The sequence below is a fragment of the Lissotriton helveticus genome, chromosome 11 (genome assembly GCF_964261635.1).
Source record: "Lissotriton helveticus chromosome 11, aLisHel1.1, whole genome shotgun sequence".
Taxonomy (NCBI): Eukaryota; Metazoa; Chordata; class Amphibia; order Caudata; family Salamandridae; genus Lissotriton; species Lissotriton helveticus.
In genome coordinates, this window is record NC_136072.1 from 1,125,173,931 (window position 1) to 1,125,191,388 (window position 17,458).

Sequence of the window (17,458 nt, forward strand, 5' to 3'; positions counted from 1 at the left end):
ACCTGGCCGCCAAGACCTGGTACTCCCTCCCGACCGACCTGCGCCTGACCCAGGACCACCTCTCCTTCAGGAAGAAGCTCAAGACCTGGCTGTTCGAGCAGTAGCAGCACCCCCCCCCTCCCCCCCCCCCCCAAGCGCCTTGAGACCCTCTGGGTAAGTAGTGCGCTCTACAAATGCCTTGATTGATTGATTGATTGACATCGCCATAGCCATCCCGGTAGGCAACAAGATCACCCGCAAGGACCAGCACCAATGGAGGAGGAGGAGGAATCGCCATCGTCCACAGGAACACTCTCAAAGTCTCAACTAACACCGACGACACCCTCAGCACCGCCAAACACCTAGAATTCCAGATTCACACCAATCCCAACACCACCCTCAGAGGAACCCTCGTCTACAGACCTCCGGACCCTGAGCACAGTTCAGGGACTCCATCACCGATCTCGACAGCGCACACGCCCTCGCCTCCACGGACTACATCCTCCTCGGGGACCTGAACTTCCACCTCGACAACAACATCAACACCAACTCCACCACCCTGATCGCCAACCTCGGACTCAGACAACTCGTCACTACACCCACCCACTCCGCCGGCTACACGCTTGACCCCATCTTCTCCGCAAGCTCCAACGTCTCCTTCAACCACCCCACCGAGCTCCACTGGAAAGATCACCACTGCATCCACTCCACCTTCCGGAAACCCACCACGGACCACCGCACCCAACAGATGCTGCGCTGCTGCTGGAGCAAAGTCACCGAAGACCAACTTTCCACCACCCTTGCACGGAGCCCACCGCAGACCCGACCGACCCAGACACCGCCGCTCACAACCTCAGACAGTGCCAGCACCCTCGCCCCGCTCAAGTAGCCCTCCAACACCCACACAAGCAAGAAAGCCAGCTGGTTCACCAAAGACCTCCAGACCTCCAAACGGACCTGCCGAAAACTCGAGAAAAAAAACTGGATCCGTGAACGAACACTGGAAAGCTAGAACGCCACCTGCAAACACCACCACTTCATCAGATCTGCCAAAAGGACCTCCTCAAAGACCGCCTAGACAACAATGCACACAACAGCAAAGAGCTCTTCAACATCGTGAAGGAACTCTCCAACCCCAGCTCCAACACCAACGACATCCCACCTTCACAAGTCCTGTGCGACTCGCAGGCCACCTTCTTCCATCGCAAGATCGCAGACATCCACGAAAGCTTAAATGCAGGGACCACCCCGGAAGCCACTGAGACCCCCGCTCCTACGACCACCACCCACATCAACCGCCTGCTCTCCTGGACCAACATCAATGACAACGACCCATCAAGCTCATGAACACCATCCACTCTGGATCCCCGGAAGACCCCTGCCCACACCACATCTTGAACAAAGCCAGCAGCACCATCGCACCCCATTTCCAGAAAACCATCAACAGCTCCTTCGAGACAGCAACCTTCCCGGAGAGCTGGAAGTATGCAGAGACCAACGCCTTACTCAAGAAACCCAAGGCGGACCCCAGGGACCTCAAGAACTTCCAATCCATCTCCCTACTCCCGTTCCCGGCGAAGGTCATCGAAAAAGCCACCAACAAACAACTGACCAGCTTCCTCGAGGGGAACAGCATCCTGGACCTGTCCCAGTCCGGGTTCCGCAGCAACCACAGCATGGAAACTACCCTCATCGCCGCCACCGATGACATGAGGACCCTGCTAGACAACGGAGAAACCTTGGCCCTCTTCTTCCTGGACCGGTCAGCCGCATTCGACACGGTCTGCCACCGCACACTACGAACACGCCTCTACGACGCCGGAATCCAGGAGAAGGCCCTAGACTGGACATCCTCCTTCCTCTCCGTCAGAACACAGAGAGTCCCCCCTTCCGCTCCGAAGCCACCGGGATCATCTGCGGCGTCCCCATAGGCTCATCCCTCAGCCGAACGTTGTTCAACGTCTACATGGCTCCGCTCGCCCACGTCGCACGACCTCAACATCATCTCCTACGCCGACGACACCCAGCTGACCCTCACCAAGGACCCCCACACTGCCAAAACCAATCTCCACGAAGGAATGAAGGCCGTTGCCGACTGGATGAGGAACAGCCATCTGAAGCTGAACTCGGACAAGACAGAGGTCCTCATCCTCCGATCCACCCCCTCGGCCTGGGATGACTCCTGGTGGCCGACTGCACTAGGAACATGCCCAACACCCACCGACCCCACACGCAACCTAGGGGTCATCCTCGACTCTACCCTCTCCATGACGAAGCAGGTCAACGCCGTTTCCTCCTCCTGCTTCAACACCCTCCACATGCTACGTAGGATCTTCAAGTGGATCTCCACCGAAACAAGGACGGTCACCCAGACCCTCGTCAGCAGTAGACTAGACTACGGGAACGCCGTCTACGCAGGAGCTTCGGCCAAACTCCTGAAACGGCTCCAACGCATCCAGAACGCCTCCGCACGCCTGATCCTCGACATCCCTCGCCGCAGCCACATCACACCCCACCTGAGAGACCTGCACTGGCTCCCTGTCAACAATAGGATAACCTGCAAACTCCTCACCCACGCACACAAGGCACTCCACAACACCGGACCAGCGTACCTCAACAGCCGACTCAGCCTCTACCCCCCCGCCTGCCGGCTCCGCAGACCACGCCCTCGCCACCGTCCCCCGCATCCGAAGAGTGACCGCCGGCGGCAGATCATTCTCCCACCTAGCCGCCAAGACCTAGAACACCCTCCCCATCTGCCTGCGGCAGACCGAAGACCTTCTGACCTTCAGAAGACTTCTCGAAACCTGGCTCTTCGAACAGTAGCAGCTTCCCCCCCCTAGCGCCTTGAGACCCTCACGGGTATGTAGTGCGCTTTACAAATGCTATGAATGATTGATTGATTGATTGATTAGCTGTGAGAAAGCGCAGCCACCCATTTTGGCTCTCCTAATTCTGATGGGGCAGAGCAGGTGTCGGTTGCTCGATCTCAATTGGCATGCGGGGATATATGGTTTTAATTTCTTCATTAGATAGGTCGAACCCATCCCTTGAAGTGATTTAAACACTAGGCACAGGAGCTTTAAAACTGCTTTTTTCCTGATAGGAAGCCAGTGTAGTGGTCGCAGAATGAGAGCTGACTGAGTACGCGCAGGTTGATTGAGGGTTAGACGTGCGGCTGTATTTTGGACAACTTGCAGACTGGACAGTAGGTCTTCCATAATCCCTACCAGTAAAGAATTTCCATAATCTAGTCTACTGACAAGAAGTGCCTGTGTAAGGGCTTTTCTGGCCAAAGGGGGGGATCCAAAGAAAGATCTTTCTCAGCATTCGCGTCAAACAGAAGCATGTGCCAGAGATGGTTTTCACATGCTCCTCCATGGAAAGTCTGCCATCAATTATGACGCCCAGGGAGGAGGAGCTTCGCGCGTTTCCAAGATGGACGTGTGAGCTAAGGGCTCCCGAGACCCTTTCCGCCTCCCGCAACTGTCCTGCGATTGATCCTGATTTGGACGATGGGTACTTGTTATTGATGCCCTGCTGACGCCCACATTCTTTTCGAAAATCGATTTGGCCGCCGGACACCGGACTTACTGCACTTTGAACTTTGAGGCCCACATCGTATGCCAACCGGGGGCTCGAGTCCCCGAGGTACCCAGGTGGTAATCGAACAACAACGGCTGATACGCCACGCCCTCTACCCCTGGGTTACTTTCGGTTTCGTTTTCGGTCGTTGTGGTCAGCGACTTGCAGCCGATCGGCACACCGGCTCTGTTATTGTGGCCAACCTTCAGTCAGCGTTGGATCCCTGCCCTCTCGCCTTTACGAACTTGCCACGACGGTAATCACTTTGACCAGATCCTAAAGGTCCCGTCGGAGTTTGTTGCCCATCATGGCGGGCAGGGCGGTTGTTGAGAAGCGCACCACCAGAGGCCCGTCCCGGGAAGGGGTTGCCCAATCCCAGACTATCGATCGCTTTACTTGCCCTAAGGGATCCCCGGGCGGGTCGAGTGGGGCCCTCGAGGAAACTGGTGACGGTGCTCCTGAAATTGAGGAGCCAACTTTGAAGGACGTTATGGGCGCCATTGTAGGTGTCCGGACCACCATGGGCCAGCAATATGAAACCTTGGCAGCTAAGATAGACACGGTGGCGATCGAGGTCACCCTCATCAGGGCGGACTTGGGGAAAACTAATGACCGGGTCAAGTCCCTTGATATCAAGACTGCGAGTCTGACCGCGGATGTCTCGGATCTTCAGACCACAGTTCGCAATCTCCGGACGACTAATGATCTGTTTGCCCGTCGGAGGATTTCGAGGGCCGGGCCAGACGCAACAACGTTCGCATCGTGGGTGTTCCGGAGACCTCCGCGGCCCTGCCCGTAGACGTCCTGGTGGAGGACCTAGTGTTGAAACAGCTGGCACCGAAGGGCCTCAGTAAACTTTTCGCTGTGGAGCGGGCTCATCGAGTCCCTGGTGGGAAGCCGAAGTTGGGAGCCGCTCCGCGGCCGATAATAGCCAGGATTTTTAATTTCCGGGACAGAGACGCTATCCTGCAAGCCTCCCGCACGAATGGACCCACCAAATTTGAGAATGTATCGATCAGTTTTTACCCGGACTTTACTCAGGCGGTGCAGAAACAACGAATGGGCTTCATGGGAGTGAAAAGACGCCTTAGAGATATGGGACTGAAATATGCTATGCTTTTCCCGGCCCGCCTGAGGATCGAGCATGAGGATCGTGCGTTTTTCTTCGATCGCCCTGAGGTGGCCAGTGACTGGTTAGACACTTTGCCGACGCGCCATGATGGCCCGGAGAGCTCGAGGGGTGCTGAAGGCGGTTTGGCGGTACAGGAGTAGTGAGTCTGCATCGGCGAACCTGACTTCACAGCAGTGGCTCAGAAACTGTGTTTTTATAATATGGATACCCGGGGGTGGGGGGGAATGGGGAATCTTCCTCCTCTGGGGACTTTTTCTCTCTTTTTGTAGGTTAGTTTAATGGGGCGACAGGCACACTGCAAGTTGGGGTGGCTTTTCGGTCTACCGCAGGGGTGCAGGGAGGGGGGTTTGTGTTTTGTGGGTTCACTGGGGTTGGTGGGGGGGTTCTTTCTTTCTTGTTTGTATCGAGGCTGCGCTTTGTTCCATATTTGCTGCTATGTGCTTGTTTCATGGTGGGGGGGCAGACTGTTTACTTCTGGGATGGGGGGTAGGGGGCTGAGGATGTTGAGCTGGAACGTTAACGGTCTTGGTGACAGGATAAAGCGGGGGATAGTACTGCAGTATTTGAAGCGATCCTCCCCAGATGTGGTTTTGTTCCAGGAGACGCACTTGGTGGGTAATACGTGTCGGGCATTGAATAGGCGAGGTTACCGTTTGGTGGCCCATTCCGGCTTTACCACTGGATCGAGGGGGGCAGGTATCCTGGTTAGGAACTCCCTCCCCCTGTAGATAGATGGCACGGTGTTGGACGACAAAGGCCGCTACGCGGCTATTACGGGGAGGTGGGAGGGGAAGTTGATCTCCATATTGTCTGTCTATGTTCCGCCTGGTCTGCAGTCTACTACATTCACCGATTTGGGTGGGGTGATTCTGGGGCTGCCTGATGGTTTGTTGGTATTGGGTGGCGATTTTAATTCTGTGGTTAATGGAGAGAGTGACCGTAGCCCCCCCAGGCTTCTTCCCGCATCGCAGTTATGGCTGGGGAAATTTTTGGATGCTTTTGGGCTGGCGGATTGTTGGAGACAGCTGCACCCTGGACAGCTCCAGTACACCTTCCACTCGGGAGCTCATGGGAGTCTCTCGAGACTAGATTATATCCTCGTGCCGGTGGTGCAGTTGGTTTCGGTACGTGAAATCAAGCATTTGGCTAGGGGGATTTCCGACCACTCCCCGCTTTGGCTTCAAATCGATGTACAGCTGGGGGCTGGGGGTCGGATTGCCCCGATCAATCCATGGCATTTTCAGAATCCCAAAATCAGATCGGAGGTGGTCAAGTGTATGGACTTCTACTTTGCTGAAAATGAGGGATCGGTGTCCTCCCCGGTCTCCCTGTGGGAGGCCTATAAAACTGTGATCCGTGGTCAGACTCTGTCTTTGATCGCTGGCAAGAGGAGGCGCAAAAATGAGGAGGTGGTGAGCTTGGAAACTGAAATTGCTGGGTTGGAGGAACAGTTGGAGTCTGGGGTTACACCCGAGCGATTGCACTTTTTAGCTCTTAAGCAATCTGAATACAGGGCTTTGGTGACTGACGCGGCTGAGGCGATGAACTGTGTGCAACAGGGGCGTTTGTATGATGTGGGTGATAAAGCGGGAAAGCTGATTGCTTGGCTGGACAAACGAGACAGACTGAATCGAGTGGTGCCTGTGGTTGAGAAAGTTGACGGTACGCGAGTGGTGGACCTGATTGAGATAGTCGAGGTGTTTGCCCGGCACTTTCGGGTTGTATACGCGCCGGTCTCGAATATGCCAGAAGAGGACTCGCACTTGTTGCTTCGTGATCTCGTGCTGCCTAGTCTCTCGGAGTCGGACAGGGTGCTTATGGAGGCGGACTTTTCCACTGATGAGGTTGCACTTGCTATACGCTCCCTTCGCTCGGGGAAGGCCTCGGGTCCGAACGGTATACCAGTTGAATCATACAAGCTATGCCCGGACAAAATGGCGCCGTATCTTAGTCGGATGTTTGCGGCATCGCGAGACCTTGGGTCCCTTCCTAGGGACCAGAGGCTGGCGTCCATTGTGGTTATCCATAAAGATGGCAAGCCCCGCGAGCGCTGCTCATCGTATCGACCGATATCACTTTTGAATGTGGAACCCAAGATATTGGTGAAGCTTTTGGCAAATTGATTGGTCACGGTGATTAGCGATTTGATACACCCGGACCAGTCTGGTTTTATTCCTCGTCGGAATACTGCGCTCAATCTCCGCCGTCTTCACGGTGTCCTTGCGAGGGCGGGGTCTCTCAATGAACCGGCCATCTTGGTTTCCCTTGATGCCTCGATGGCCTTTGACACGGTCGAGTGGCCGTATTTGTGGGCTGCTCTTGCTAAATTTGGTTTCGGCCCAAAGTTCATCGCGTGGGTCAAGCTTCTGTATGAGCAGCCGTTGGCTCAGGCTGTGGTTAGCGGCAGAGCCTCGGAGCCCTTTGTTCTCGGACGAGGCACGCGGCAGGGATGTCCTCTGTCGCCGCTTCTATTTGCGCTCGCGCTTGAGCCCCTTGCCGCGTGGCTCCGCTGGGAACCCTCACTCATGGGTATTTGATGGTCCCCTGACTTCGAAGATCGCATATCACTATATGCCGACGACATATTACTGTACCTGACCTCCCCCCGTAAGTCACTAGGAGTCCTCTTCGACGTTTTGAATTCCTTCGGACGAAACTCCGGTTTAGTTATCAATTGGGCCAAGTCTTGTATTTTCCCACTGACTGGAGACTCGCCCTCTCTGCCCCGCACTTGCCCGATACCGGTTTCTAGAGGAGCTTTAAGTATTTGGGGATCTATATTTCGCTGGACCCCATGGTGCGCTACGAGCGGAATTTGTTACCTCCGCTTGTCCGGCTTCGGTCGGACGTTGCGGCATGGTGTAGTTTACCCTTGTCCCCATTGGGAAGGGCTGCCCTGTTTAAGATGATGTCTCTTCCCCATTTTCTGTATGCCGTCCAAAACATGCTTGATCTGGTGCCAGCCAGTTACTTTCGTGAAATCGAGGGCCTCCAGAGGAGACTAGTGTGGGCTGGACGGCCCCGCATTGCGTTGGCGAAGTTGACGTTGCCCTGGTACGATGGTGGTATAGCATTGCCTGATATTAAAAGATACTACTGGGCGTCTCAGCTGAGCGCTGTGAACCATGCCATGTACGGTCCAGCTCTGAATCCTGCATTTGAGATGGATCGGTGGCTGTTGCCCGGGGGTGATTATTATAGGGCGCTCTATTCTCGAGGCGCCAGGAGAAACCTGACGGGTCCCACTGGAGTGGCAGTGCGAGTGTGGGGTAGTGCGACCACGGCTACGGGGTGGGCGGATAAACTGACAAGAGCGACCCCATTGTTTGCCGCTGAGAGACTGGGGGAGCTATGGACGTCGAAGGGTTTTGATAGATGGGAGCTCATTGGCATTAGTAAAGTGGGCGATCTCTGGGCTAAAAATAGAGTTAAGACCTTTGCTGAATTGAAGCAGGAATATAATTTGAATGACACGGAGTATTTTCGCTACTTCCAGGTTCGACATGCCATTGAATCGGTTTTTCCAGCCGGATCTACTATCCCGGAGTGTTCTCCCCTGGAGGACAGGGTGCTGGACGGGCATGTTCCGGACAGCACTATCTCCCTTATCTATAAAAAAACTCATCATTGAACGTTCGGACCTGCTTGTTCAGCTTCGGAGTGCTTGGACTAACGATGGGCTGGAGTTGGATGATGAAGACTGGCAGGCTGCGATATCCTCTCCTAAAGAGGTCGCGATCCCGGCGCATCTGCGACTCGTACAGCTGAAGATTCTGCACAGAGTCTATGTCACGGGTCCACGATTGATGCATATGGGTTTTTCTGCAGATGGGCTGTGTAGGCGTGGCTGTGGTGTGCTTGCTACTTTCCTCCACATCATATGGGAATGTCCGGAAGTGGTGTCTTTTTGGACTAGAGTGCATGCGGTGATGGGTGAGGCGACGGGCGTTGAGTTGTTGCCTGAGGCCAGGCGCTGTTTGTTGAACATCTGGGAGCCGAATGACTGCACTGCTGCTCAGACTCAATGGGTCACGCTAGGGAACATGGTTGCGAAAAGAGACATTGCTCAATTGTGGGGATCTCAGAGGGCACCATCAGTTCGCAACTGGGAAGAGCACATGGACTGGTGCATGTTCAGAGAAAAAATTGTGTATGTCTCCCGTGGCAGGCCCAAGAAGTGGGGCAGGATTTGGGACCAATGGAACTCATATCGAGGGGGATATGTGATCCCCCCCTTACTGAACCTCCCGACACTCCTTGTTCTCCTTGACTGTACGTTTCGGTTTCCTAATTTCCCGTGTTCTACGATTTGTTTCTTGCTGTGTGTCCCCCCCCTTATTTCTGAATTTGTAGAGCGCATGGTTACACTTACAGTGTGTCCCCGCGCTGTCAGAAGAGCCATCTACTCCGTCAGTCAGACAGGACGGGTTAATCTTTAGGGAAGAGGAAAGTTTTGAGCTTTCTACGGAAGATGAGCTCCGATGTTTCCAGTCTTAAGCTCAGGGGGAGAGTGTTCCATTTCTGTGCCGCCAATGTACGAAAGGATCTTCCTCCCATTCTGGCTTTCTTATGTCTGGGGACAGCGAGGAGGCCTGCCCCTAACGAGCGGAGTTGTCGAGTGGGCGTATAGGGGCAGAGAAGGTTCCGCAGGAAGGCTGGGCCCTTGCCATGTACGATCCTGTGACCAATACAAAGGACCTTGAAATCAATTCTTTCATTGATCGGAAGCCAATGTAGGGTTTGTAGGGATTTTTTTGAAGGGGCTCTTCTGGGCAGCCGGAGGACCAGGCGAGCGGCAGCATTCTGAATTGTCTGCAGTCGCCGCCGGCTAGTGGCATTGGCTCCCAGATAAAGGGCATTGCCGTAGTCCAGTCTTGACGTGACAAGGGCGTGGACCAGGGTCTTCCTAGATGATTCTGGGAGGAGGTCGATGGTTTTGCGGAGTTTCCGTAGAATCGAGAAGCACGTCCCGGCTACCCGTCTAAAAAATTGTGTATGTCTCCCGTGGCAGGCCCAAGAAGTGGGGCAGGATTTGGGACCAATGGAACTCATATCGAGGGGGGATATGTGATCCCCCCCTTACTGAACCTCCCGACACTCCTTGTTCTCCTTGACTGTACGTTTCGGTTTCCTAATTTCCCGTGTTCTACGATTTGTTTCTTGCTGTGTGTCCCCCCCCTTATTTCTGAATTTGTAGAGCGCATGGTTACACTTACAGTGTGTCCCCGCGCTGTCAGAAGAGCCATCTACTCCGTCAGTCAGACAGGACGGGTTAATCTTTAGGGAAGAGGAAAGTTTTGAGCTTTCTACGGAAGATGAGCTCCGATGTTTCCAGTCTTAAGCTCAGGGGGAGAGTGTTCCATTTCTGTGCCGCCAATGTACGAAAGGATCTTCCTCCCATTCTGGCTTTCTTATGTCTGGGGACAGCGAGGAGGCCTGCCCCTAACGAGCGGAGTTGTCGAGTGGGCGTATAGGGGCAGAGAAGGTTCCGCAGGAAGGCTGGGCCCTTGCCATGTACGATCCTGTGACCAATACAAAGGACCTTGAAATCAATTCTTTCATTGATCGGAAGCCAATGTAGGGTTTGTAGGGATTTTTTTGAAGGGGCTCTTCTGGGCAGCCGGAGGACCAGGCGAGCGGCAGCATTCTGAATTGTCTGCAGTCGCCGCCGGCTAGTGGCATTGGCTCCCAGATAAAGGGCATTGCCGTAGTCCAGTCTTGACGTGACAAGGGCGTGGACCAGGGTCTTCCTAGATGATTCTGGGAGGAGGTCGATGGTTTTGCGGAGTTTCCGTAGAATCGAGAAGCACGTCCCGGCTACCCGTCTAAAAAATTGTGTATGTCTCCCGTGGCAGGCCCAAGAAGTGGGGCAGGATTTGGGACCAATGGAACTCATATCGAGGGGGGATATGTGATCCCCCCCTTACTGAACCTCCCGACACTCCTTGTTCTCCTTGACTGTACGTTTCGGTTTCCTAATTTCCCGTGTTCTACGATTTGTTTCTTGCTGTGTGTCCCCCCCCTTCTCCTGGTATCTCTTCTGTCTCTTAACACTGTTCTTTGTTCGCCTCTCCCCGCGCCATATGGAACTGATATTATATTGCAGGGTACAGCCTCGACTCTTTTTTCGATTACGTTTTCTTGTTTATTTGTATAAAATGTGAAACCTTTTCAACATCCTTTCATCCGTAGCATTTTGAGTAATGTCATGCGATATCGCTGCCGGACCTTCGGTTGTCGGCTGATAAGCTGTGTTCTAATGCGCTACTGTTATTTTGTGTGAATGGCCGGCCCTGGCGGTTGTAGGCCTGTAATTGTATTCCTTTCTTGCTAATAAAGGTTTAAAAAAAAATATATAATAATTATGACGCCCAGATTCTTCGCCCACTTTTTTGGTGTAGGAGATTCCCCACGCTCTACTGGCCACCAATCTGGGGTCCATAGCTCCTCTGTTTTCCCGAACAGCAAGATCTCTGTTTTATTGGAGTTAAGCTGTAAGAAGTTCAGACTCATCCAATTGGCTATTTTTAGCATGCAGAGATTTGAAGTCCTTGCCAACTCATTACTACTACGCAAGTTTTAAATGGTTGCTTAATGTAGGTGGTGTTAAGATGGCATTAGGGGCCCCTTCAAAAGAGAGGGCAATTAATTAATAGATATGAATGCTGGGTTGACCCCTCATTCCTACAGTGAGCACAGGGAATGATAGTGATCGTTCGCATTATCAGGACTCTGTGGTTCGAGTAAGGTGTCCTCGGCATGTTTCTGCAGAGGACATCCACCTGTCACTGGTGTTTTTTTATCCTTTTGTTGTAAATATTTTACGTTTTTTGAGCTGTCGGGGAGCATAAGACTCACCTGGGGGGTAATACATCAGGGAGTTCCTTGCCTGGTACCTCCATGTATCCACTCCTGCCTGAGTGCTCTGAATGGCCTGCCGCTCGGCTGAGGGCAGTGCCATGATCTCCTGGTGCTTCTGCAATTAACAAAAGAAAAGTCAGAATAACACATTCAAATCAAAACCTCTTGCAGCTAGACTCCATCTTCAAACTACAAGAAAACCAAGCTGTAGGGAAGAACACGCTTAACACAGCAGTAAGTTGTCTCCATTCATAGTGCCCTCTGAGAGAAGCATCTTGACACTCTTCGAACCCAGAAACTTTCTGTACTCCCAGAGTAAAGGGCTGTCTACAGTATCCAAGGGAAGATATATAGAACAGTAGGCAAATATGTCCAGAATCAACTATATTACACATGGAGGTCGATGTACATATGCCTGCAGTAGTAGAGTGACATCATATTAGCTTTAGTGCCCAGTGACATCGGGGAATTACCCACAACCCCATTTCCCCCAGGTATGACTGTTAGCCCCTCAACATCCTCCATGTTGCTGCTATCAGGCTAAGGGAAGCACAGAGAATTGAAATAGTTTGATTTCAAACTATAAAATTACAGAATTATCAGTTAAACGCAGACAACATACTGTGCATTCACTAACCCAAGTATTTAAAGTAAAGAAAGAAGGGCATGGGCATTCTTACAAGCAAGATACAATCCTTGAATGTTTTACTCCTCTGCCTCATGACCCCATGCACCCTAGGACAGCCACCATTTACTCAGCAGTCAACCTTCTTCCCTACCTCATTGACCCTTTACACTCAGCAGCGTCCCTATAAGTACGTCTTGCAGCCTCACTCAATAAGTCCTCCATCTTTAAGGGCTCCCTATCTGCCTTGTGCAGTAATGTCGACACTAGAATTACCCAAGGGAATATCACATATGCCAGGCAATGCCCCCTCCCGTGCTGCCTTCCCATCTGATACATGCAGCCAACCCTTGTGACAGTCCCCATATACTACGTGACAACCCCCAGCAAGTAGTACTTCCTATCTGACCCATGCAGCCAAGCCCACACAACAGCGTTTATCGACTCAACGATGCCCCCACCTGTAGGGACTCCTCCTCTGCCTCATGCAGCCAGCTGTTCCTCATTTTTTCACGGTCTTCAGCCACCTCCATGATTTGCTCAAAGGATGCATTGTCCTCACTGGTGTGTTTAGCTAAGAAGTCGTCCAGGCCTGGGAGGGAAGCCTTATTTTCATCCCTCTCTGCATCTCCTAGATGGAATATGAAGAAACAAGAACTGTCTATACTGCAGCCCCACTATGTTTTCATTGCTGTGCATTAATAGAAGGTCAAGGAGAAACCAGAAAATCCAGACATACACAAACGTTCAAAAAACAGACTTTCATACATCAAATAGAGAACAGATATGCCATGCAGTAGGCTATCATTGGGCTTAAAAGAACACTTTTCACCATGATGCCACACAGGCCTCTACCAGTTTCCAATGCGCAGAACTCCTAACATACGTTCAACATGACCCAAATACACTGTAGAGTCAGCGATGACATTACTCAAAAGCACTCGCCAACGAGAGGTTCCGCATACTTACTTTTATCCTTCAAGCATCAGGACTTTGTTTTCAGGCCAGAAGAAGCAGAAGTAGTTAGCAAACTCTTCCGCCCTTAACTCTTAAACACCACATCCATACACCCAAAGCTAAAAGGAAATGTTACTTCCATAGAAATTACAAAAGGAACACAACATAATTCTTGCAAGACATCATGACAAATGCAATTCGATTCTGGTCTCTAAAGGTAACCCGGAATCGTGTATAAAGTCATATGCCTGCTGAAAATGCTATACACCCAAACACTAGGCAGACCCAGCACAAAATATATTTGTATAAGGACTACGTAAAATACAGTACACTTCGCCCGATTCTAGAAAGCTCAATCGGGGGATGTCTACCATTCCATGATCATCACATTAATGAGTTCTAATAAGGGGATATTGGTTGAATCTTGAGTTTTTCTTTAAACAGTGGGGCTGTCCAAAATAATAAACCTGTAAGTGAGACAAGCCAGTCCATCCGGAAGCCAATGTAGCAGGCTAGCATTACTGGGAGCATCATTTTGCTTGTTGCAGGTCTTTCAAGTGAACTATATTTTGCAGGCAGGACAGGATACTATTATGCACCTTACATGTCTACATGCTGAGTTTATAATTACAATCATGTGGTTTTCCAGGGATGGCAGATAAATGGTTAGTCATGGAAAGTCCTTATCCTGCTTTAGCGTTTAATTTGATAGGCTCCATCAGATTTTGTTCCTCCACAGTACGTTTTAAAAGTTAGTTTCAAATAGACAGACCTCCAAGAAATGCAGCTGGGGCTTAATCAACTGCGCAGTTATTAAGGCTGACTTGATTAAAATAGGATTACGTCTGTCTTGAACAGAATCAGGTTCTGTAACACAGGATGCATACACTCGTCCATCTTTGGAAAGCTGGAAGGTGGGGCGTGGTATTTCTCATGTTGGACTTAAACTGAAGGAAAGCTTGTGTGTCATTCGGCATGCACCGAACACTTCTGATTAATCCTAGAAATGGGTAAGATCCAATGAAACTATTTATGTTACAAAACAAGGGTGAGATCCGGGACCCTGGGAAACACCACTGCTCAATGTGTTTGGTTCAGCAACAACGTTTCCTTGAGCATCAACACAGTGCAGGCTCTTCAAACACAGAAACGTTCTTTAATTGCTCTAGGAGAGTCCACAATATTGAAGGGAAGTCGTATGGCACAGAATCAACAATATTACACATGGAGGTGGATGTACAAATACACGTGGTAGTAAAATGATATCTTTAGCTCTGATGCCCATACCAATCGTGCGTCACTCACATGACTTCCACTTTTACAAAGAGTACAGCAAGCTGCTTTCAGTAGCAAATTAGCACAACATTGCCGTGCAGTGAGACGACACAGCGAGGTTGTTCCTGTTCTCAGGCAAAAAATAACATTTCCTGTTATTGCCACAAAGTCCGCTGCTGACAGCGGTGTGCGAATCTGTGAGCCGAAGTCACTTTCCCGTTTCCTGAAATACCGCGTTTTTACTGTCCAAGAAAAAGTAGCGCTTTTTATCGTCAGACTGACTCTAAAACACTCAACTGGAATCTAGGTTTACTGGTAACGTGCGCTACTTAACAAGCTATGCCTGCCAACAACTCTGTGAGGAACTTCCACCTTATGACCTGCCTAAGCCAATATTGTATAGAAATAAAATAACAAACATTATGTTAAATGAAGGAAAGGTCAGATACCACTATATTGTATTGCTCCAAGCTCCAGGGCTCCTCATAGTTGTGTTGTTGCCGGGCAGTGAGCAGCAAACATGTCCGCCCTTCTCTGTACACGCTGCCATCAGCGACGGGGGCCAGGGACAAGTGTTAGGACGTAAGTCCGGGAGGAAGAAACCGCTGTAAAATCGAAAGGAACTCTGAACTATGCGATTAGGATCTCTTTTTGTCTCGGGCCTGTCCAAGAGCGTTACAGATGGGGAACATAACTTATGTGTTTTCTCTGATGGAAGAAGCCCATTTATTTCTAGATAACATCAAGAATGAAAAGGGCAAAATGACTGTAGGGTGCAGACTCAAGCTCTATTTTGGAGAGGTGCAAAACCGGCCCCAGTAACAACAAGCGCGCACCATCTGTTTTCACTCAGCTGCGTGTTTATATTTGCATCACACTTTCACTTTAAGTGCAAGCGCGATGCATATATAAACACGCAGCTGAGTGAACACAGGTGGCCCGATAAAGATAAGAATTTGCTTTGCGACAGCAGCAAAGCAGACAACCCTGTCCGGATAGCCGGACTAAAGGGAGAAAGGGCAGTGGCCTAAAAACCTAATTTCCAATGGCAGGCCACCGTGTAGCATAAACGGTGACGCCAGCCAATGAAAATGTGGGTCGAGCTTCAAGTCCCCTTCTCAAATCTACTCTCTTACAATATCTCTCGCCCAGCGAGCAGCGCTTTGCGCTGCAACGCCAGGCGAGACTGAAAAAGGGGACATTTTAGGATAGTTTTATCTCTATCTCAAATACAGGATCTGGGTCTTAAAGTCCACGCTCCTCACAAATGCAAAAAGAACAACTGATGAACAGATTGCAGAACAATGTCTTACAATCACCTCAGTACAGAGATCTGGGCCTAAATCCATTGTTTTGTTGCTCCCCATGCCATTCCAGTTTGAACTCAATCATATGCAAATCAGTCTTGACTGTGCTCCCTATGGGAGCAGTCCAGCCCGAACTGCCAGGCCAGGTCCTACCTGGACTGGAGACAAGCATACTCGGGCCGGTTTCGGGGTTTCACCCCTCATCAGCCAGGCTAGCTTGTTTGAACCCAGCCATATGCAAATCAGTCTTGACTGTGCTCCCTATGGGAGCAGTCCAGCCCGAACTGCCAGGCCAGGTTCTCCCTGGACAGGAAACAAGCATACTAGGACCGGTTTCAGGATTTCACCCCTCATCAGCCAGGGTAGCTTAACTCCACTGGCATGAAGAACACGGGACCCACGTCTGGGCATACCCGTCCCACTCTTGGTGAGAAATGCAAAAAGAACAATTGATGGACAGAATGCAGAACAATGTCATCTCTATACTTCTTCCTTCCGTGACGTCAGACGCCGGAAGGCTGCCGACCGGAGCCGTGTCAGATCAAACACCCGCATCACAGTAACAATCCTGAACTTATGCCATTATCGGTCTGTGGTGTTTATATCGGCACAAAATATCTCGAGACTATCAACTATACATCTAAGTCTCTGAAACAAGTGCCGTAGCTCCGTGACGCTTGCCTTTATCTACATAAAGTAAGAAATCCTTTGGTCTTTATTTGTGACCATTTTTAATTAATCCTGTACCCTGAGGACACTAAATAGAAAGAACCATCACTATATAAATTATTATTCTCTCAAGTATTAAGGATCACATCGTTCCTTTCTTCATAGCAGAGCCATCCATACCTTGCTGTGTGTCCTTTCGGTTTTTAAGTGTGGTTATTTCCTGAAGAAGGCGTATGCTAGCCGAAACGCGCGTCGATAATTACTACTGTATTATGTATTTTTATTTTTAGATGATTTACTATGTGGATATTATGTATAGTTTGTAAAAATGAGATTTTATTTGTTTTATCTTTCCTACTTACTAAAGTTAGTACAGAACATATAATAAAATACGCTGTACTTTTTAGACATTTGTTTCCTCAAGTTTTTTTGTTGAGCCCCCCATGGAGCAGTCATTATTATTCTTAATTGCCTAGGAAATATATTTTCTCACATTGCAGAACAATGTCATACATTCACCCCAGTACAGAGATCTGGGCCTAAATCCATCTCCTTGTGTTTCTTTTGTTCACCCTACGTTGGCACGGTATGCCCAGGCGTGAGTCCCTTGCTCACTTTGCCACTGGATTCAAGCTAGCCTGGCTGATGAGGGGTGCTACCCCAAAACTGGTCCCAGGATGCTGGTTTCTAGGCAACGGAAGAAATGGCTTGGCAGTTCGGGCTGGACTGTTCCCATCAGGCACAGGGTCAGGACTGATTTCCATATGGCTGGGTCTGTACTGGGGTGGCAATGTGAGTTAAAGAACGATGATGGATTCAACCCAGATCTGTGACTGGGGGTGAGGGTCCTATCATCACCATTTGTTTGCTTTCTACGCTCGTCAAAGGCTTAAACAATTCTCTAGTTTCTCAATACCATGCGTGCGGAGGTCCTCCAGCATTGCCCCCTTTATTCCATTACAGAATTCAAAGATATTAACCTGACCTTCAAGACCTACACACACATGGAACCAGGAAACTTGAGAGCTCTGGAGAGAAAGGTTAGCTGCAATTTCAATAAATATTGTC

The 17,458-nt window shown here is 50.5% G+C and overlaps 1 protein-coding gene across 1 annotated transcript in view; it reads right to left on the reverse strand.

Moving 5' to 3' along the window:
- The window catches only part of ESS2 (ess-2 spliceosome associated protein), a 58,035-nt gene that overhangs the window by 17,053 nt on the left and 23,524 nt on the right, over positions 1-17,458 (reverse strand). The window contains exons 4-5 of the mRNA XM_078667854.1: positions 12,644-12,813; positions 11,555-11,672 (exon numbers count right to left, since the gene is read on the reverse strand). Of these exons, the coding sequence (XP_078523980.1) occupies positions 11,555-11,672; positions 12,644-12,813 (288 nt within the window). The remainder of the gene's footprint in view (positions 1-11,554; positions 11,673-12,643; positions 12,814-17,458) is intronic.